Genomic DNA, 5,981 nt, shown 5'->3' with positions numbered 1-5,981 from the left:
ACTCTGGACTTAATAAAGCACAGTGGACCAACACCAGCAGATGACATGGCTCCCCAAACCAATACAGACTGTGGAAACTTCACACTGGACTTCAAGCATCTTGGACTGTGTGCCTCTCCATTCTTCCTCCAGACTCTGGGACCTTGGTTTCCAAATGAGATGCAAAATTTGCTCTCATCAGAAAAGAGGACTTTGGACCACTGAGAACAGACCAGTTCTTTTTTTCTTTAGCCCAGGTAAGACGCTTCTGACGTTGTTTGTTGTTCAGGAGCAGCTTGACAAGAGGAATACGACATTTGAAGCCCATGTCCAGGACCCGTCTGTGTGTGGTGGCTCTTGATGCAGTAACTCCAGCCTCAGTCCACTCCTTGTGAAGCTCCCCCACACATTTGAATGGCCTTTACCTGACAATCCTCTCCAGGCTACGGTCATCCCTGCTGCTTGTGCACCTTTTTCTTCCACACTTTTCCCTTCCACTTAACTTTCTATTAATGTGCCTTGATACAGCACTTTGAGAACATCCAACTTCTTTTGCAATTACCTTTTGAGGCTTTCCCTCCTTGTGGAGGGTGTCAATGGTGGTTTTCTGCACAACTGTCAGGTCAGCAGTCTTCTCCATGATTGTCAATTCCACTGAACCAGACTGAGAGACCAATTAAAGGCTCAGGAACCCTTTGCAGGTGTTTTGGATTAATTAGCTGATTAGAGTGTGACACTTTGAGCCTACAATACTGAACCTTTTCACAATCTTCTAATTTTCTGAGATTTTGAATTTGGGGTTTTCTTAAGCTGTACGCAATAATCATCAAAATTATATCAAGTAAAGGCTTGAAATATCTCACTTTGCATGTAATGAGTCTATATAATATATTAGTTTCACCTTTTAAGTTGAATTACTGAAATAAATGAACTTGTGCACGATATGCAAATTTTTCGAGTTTCACCTGTATATAAATTAATAGATCAATATCTACTGATCTTAAGTTCAACTTTCTTTCAGTAGTTTGGTTTATCCTCTAAATGATGTAACGTCTAATCAAATTTGTAACAAAACTATTCTTCAGCCTAGTTATACACCACACCTGCAGGGGGCGCTCTACCTGCGCGCTCCGGGTCCGGGGAGATGTCAAAGCTGAAGAAAAGAGCGCAGCCTCGCTCTGTCACCTGGAAGGGGAAGAAACTCTCGAAAAGGTCCACGCCGGCCTCCACGCACGCCAGCACCTCATCAGGCCGTCCTACACCCTGCAGCAGTCTGAGAGTCACACACAAACAAACGCGGTCAATGAGCACGCACAACAACTGCAGGAAGCAAAGCAATAGATGAAAAATTAAATATATCAAACATTTAGGTAATACACAACCCCGCTAACAACATGTTACTACTAGACAAGAGGCACAAACACCAGCAGCATTTCTCTAACCTCTAACAACATGCGTACCCTTGTGTGTTTGTACTGTGTGCAGTTAACCGGCTCACTCGGACTCTCTGCCTGCAGGCACCAAGGTCAAGCCCAATTTAGCATTTGATAATTACTCCACTTTCCAGCAGGAAGCAGCATCTCCTAAAAGCCAGAACTACCAGCAGGGCTGGTGTCCCACGGTATTTGAGATGAGCCTGTTCACAAGCAAAACCGAAGCTCGCAGGGAGCTTCTGGATGCACACAGGTCCCTGCTCTCTCATTTTCAGAACCGCTGCCAGAGCTCCTCCATCACCCCCAGGAGAGGAATGAAAAGCCTGTGAAAGGCTACAGGCTTATGTAGTTTGGAGAACCAGCAACTTCTAGAGAAAGTTTGTTTCTGCATGCCTTTAATTGGGACTGTGTAGGAGGACATTCTGGTTTGAGACTTAAGTGCTGTTTTTAATATTTTCAGAAGATGCTACTATATGTTATTTAATATTCCATTCACAGAAATAGAATGAAATAGAGTGTTTTAATCTTAATGTGAGATTATGTTTAGGGCTGCAAAAACAATCATTATCATTAAATTCATCCGTTCATTGATAAATTCACATAACATGACAGAGAAAAGTGTCAATCACAAGCTCCCAGAGCTCAAGATGACGTCTTCAATATTACTGTTTTTGTCTGACCAACAGTCCAAACTCAAAGATATTCAATTTATAACGATGTAAAACTGAGAGAAGCAGCAAATCATCACACTGGAGAAGCTGAAACTATAGAGAGAGTCGAGCAATTAATTTCTGTTCATCAATTAATGAACTAATTGTTTCAGCTCTTATTCACTTAATAACATAAAAGAGAAGACACCAACCAATTCTACGTATTTGTCAGATTATTCAAAATTGGCAAAGTTAAATAATCCTTTTGTCAAAGTTTCTGTTTTGGCATTACATTTGTAATAATAGACTATACTATATTGTGCTCTCCTTGCTGTCAGTCATCTGACACTAACACAGCAAAGAAATTATGTCTCCACCACAAAATAAGCTTTATGGTCACTTATTGTAAAATCTATGTCTTTTTTTGTTCAACATCTATAGCCGCTTTTCAACCAAAAGTACCCGGGACTTTTAAGTCCCCAGATCTCTTTTCAAGGAACTAAAAGGTTCCTTCAGCCCACTGTTGTGTGCGTTTCCACTGTGGTCTAAAGACCTGTGAAGATTAGGCAGATTAACCAGCTGACATAGGCTGTAGGCCTATACGCCGTACAAAGCGATGCACAGGAATCATTATTTGTAACCACTATCCATGAGCAACATTTATAAATGAACATCAGATTTGACTGGAATATAATGAAAAACTACAGGCTTAGCTTGACCATTAAAGCAGCTTTTTTGTGTGGGAGCTATAATGAAGAGACACACGATAAAGTGTTTCCAGCCGACAAGAGTTGCAGATCAGCTGCAGCACTCACGTGTGTGTCCGCCTGCGTTGGAGGAACGGGATGTTTAACGAGCTTTAATAACCTGCTGTAATCAGCTGTTCTGCTTGTTTCGGAGAGGAGACCGACTTTGGCTCCATGTAGAAACTTCCTGCCGGATGAAAACTTAAAACAACAACAACTTCGGACCCAGTATTTAGCGTAACTCCATCAGGTTTTCACTGTAAACATACCGCTGCAGCTGGCTGCTATTTCCCAGCTATAGATTTAATGCCGACATACGATCTCAGGCAGACGTCGGTGAGACTTGTGTGGATAACAAACTGGAAAAAATCCTCAAGTTCTAAAAATCACTCCAGACCAGAGAAAGCAACACAAATATAAAATCGCAACCCCCCGAGAAGGGACTTTTGGGGGGTAAAATGAAGACCCCAGAACTACATCTAGACCCCGGTCCCTCCAGTGGAAAACAGTGAGTTCCTCCAAAGGTTCCTAGTTCTGGGGTATAGTTCCTTTGGTTGAAACGCAGCTTATGTTAGCCAGGACAGTTGTTAGTTTCAAATGGTTTGTATTTGTGTGAATGTTGTATTTTACAAGTGACAAAATGTGAGCACATTTCAAGAGAAAAATGGCAATTACTATGAGCAGACAATGCTACACTATTAATGACACCGGTACTATCCTTTAAGTTCGTGCTGAGATAATGACTGCTGACAGAGTGTGGAGGGGTTCGGGGGAGCACGGCAGAGCTGCTGGGTCTTTACTTGAAATCAATCAAGCAGGATAATTAACTGATCGAGCCAGAGCCACCAACTGGGATCAATCTCTCAATTACATTGTTTTGCACACAGGACGGCCATAATCGCCACAACATCACACTGCTGCAATGGTTTGTTAATTTAAGAAAAATTAAAACGAATTACAGGAATAAATAGTTCATCAATTTATCTGTTGCAAAGAATTAATCTATTTAATGTTCGTGAATGATTAATCGTTTTGGTAGATAGTAAAAATATTGAGCTTCTCCTTATCAGAGGTTCACAAAAATGTTCCGCTTTTCTTTTTTTTTAATATATTAATATATTTTCTGATATTTTAGACAAAAAGATTAAATAAATTTATAAAGTTAATTATTGATCAAAATCAACAAATTAACTGATGATGAAAATCACTGCAGGAAACTTTTTTGTGTCTGTTTGGATAAACTGTCGAGCATCCAAGGGGTGTTCTTAAACTGCTGGATAAATACAAAACATGCTTCTTTGTTATTGACGTCAAGATAATGACTAACAGAAGGTACTGATTGTCCACCCACCCGCTGCGCCTCCTTTCTTTTGGTTGAAGTCGATTTTATCTCTTCACTGACCACTTTTCAATTAAACACTGGGGGAGAGTGTATGATTAGTTGGGGGTGGGGGGTGGGGGAATCTCCCTATTCAACTGTAATCAAACATACTTCTCACACAAGTCACAAGCAGTGCTGACCTGGGTTTGTCCTCAGGCAGCTCTTTGGTCAAAGCAGTGATGAGCTGGGTCCTCAGGGTCTGGTCCATGGCCCCAGTCTGGAGGCCGTCAAGGCAAAATCCCGCCACTGGCCTCTTGGCTGTCTCCCTGGCTGAGCGCAGCCTCTCTTCCAAGATGTCTCCTCCCTCCACCACCCCGAACACCTCCACTCCCTCCAACTCCTGGAAATGACAGAGTGGAGATTAAACAAATGACAGAAAGAAATCCTGAAAGATAGAAAGAAGAGCAAGAGATTGAAGGAGAAAAGAGGAACATTTTAAACTGAAATGTGACAAAACATAGATGTTAAGACATTAGAGCTGATTTTTCTAGACACACATGGTGCGTGATCAGAAATAAAATATAGGTTTTATTCTTGCCAGAGCCCATCATGACTTTGGTGACTCTACATAAAGCTGCCCATCACGAAGAGGAAACAAGCAGTAGGGGTTTGGGGAGTGATGGGTAGCAATCAAGCAGCTCACGCAGTACATTGCTGATGTCAAGAATAATCTAAAGTATGCTGTTGGTTCTGTTTGCCTCTTTGCTCAACATCTTTCTACACTTAACATTTATTGTCCCAAGGGAACTTTGGTTTCCCCCTCAGACAATGAAGTACACTGAAGAGCACTTAAATGCAGTCTGGGCATGCAGGCAGTGAAATGAACACATAATATAGACAAAGACAAAAATGCAACCACAAACAAACAACAACCTACTTACTATAAATTAAGCAACAGATCTCTTAGGACTGGAGCAATACAGTCATGTATTATCTCCTCTTAGCATAACTGAGTTAAGGTGTCATATGTATATTTCAGCCTCAATCAGTTCAGCTCTCTCTCATGAAATGAGGTAGCGTTTTACTGCAAAAGAAAGACAGCCGATTTCATTAGCCACGCAAGATGCCGAGCCCTTGCACAAACAACATATTTCTCCTAATCTCACTGCATTTCTAGCTGTAGCACAGCTGCACAGCGGCCCCCGTGACAACAAAAACACCAGCCATCCATCCTTGTCCCGAGTGCTTGCGCCGTGCATGACTGATTCGCATATGTTAAGAGAACAGCGGTGTGCGTGTTTGGACTGACAGTTGCGTGTGTGTACCTGTGATTTTTGGTGCACCAGCAGACACTCATCCAAGTGGGCAAGAGTTCGATCTACCGACTTTCGGACCCTTTTGCGAGAGGTGTTGTTCTGCGATGTCTCTCCGTCTGCCATGCTCTGGTACCAATCCGGCTGCACGGCTTTCTGGAGAGCCATGAACTTGGCCACTGTCAGCTCTATCCGCCCACCGCTGCCCCACACGGACACCGTCTGATAACATACATATATATAACAAACAGTAGCTTTGCTGGTGCTAGACACTGAATTTCTTTGACTGGTGGGAAAACTCTTATTTGCTTTCTTGCCAAGACTTGATGAGAGGATTGATACCAATCTCACAGCTACATGTTGTCTTAGCTTAACATAAAGACTGGAAACAGGGGTAAACAGCTAGGCTGGCTCTGTCTGAAGGCAACATCTCCCCCCTACCAGAACCTCTAAAGCTCAATAATGAACATAAACAAAGTGTACAAAGTGGTTCAATGGCTGTGACTTCCTATAGCCTCTGCTGGTTCCTGGCAATTGCT

At 42.3% G+C, this 5,981-nt stretch overlaps 1 protein-coding gene across 4 annotated transcripts in view; it reads right to left on the bottom strand.

Moving 5' to 3' along the window:
* Positions 1-5,981, bottom strand: part of qtrt2 (queuine tRNA-ribosyltransferase accessory subunit 2) — a 41,624-nt gene that overhangs the window by 23,088 nt on the left and 12,555 nt on the right. For 3 of the 4 annotated variants that reach the window (XM_046067669.1, XM_046067690.1, XM_046067683.1), the window contains exon 7: positions 1,083-1,252. In XM_046067669.1, the coding sequence (XP_045923625.1) occupies positions 1,083-1,252 (170 nt within the window). The remainder of the gene's footprint in view (positions 1-1,082; positions 1,253-5,981) is intronic. The other variant, XM_046067677.1, reaches the window with a different exon arrangement.

This window comes from Micropterus dolomieu, linkage group LG01 (genome assembly GCF_021292245.1).
Source record: "Micropterus dolomieu isolate WLL.071019.BEF.003 ecotype Adirondacks linkage group LG01, ASM2129224v1, whole genome shotgun sequence".
Lineage (NCBI taxonomy): Eukaryota > Metazoa > Chordata > Actinopteri > Centrarchiformes > Centrarchidae > Micropterus > Micropterus dolomieu.
The sequence above is the reverse complement of the archived record's forward strand: the minus strand, read 5'-3'. Positions and strand labels throughout refer to the sequence as shown.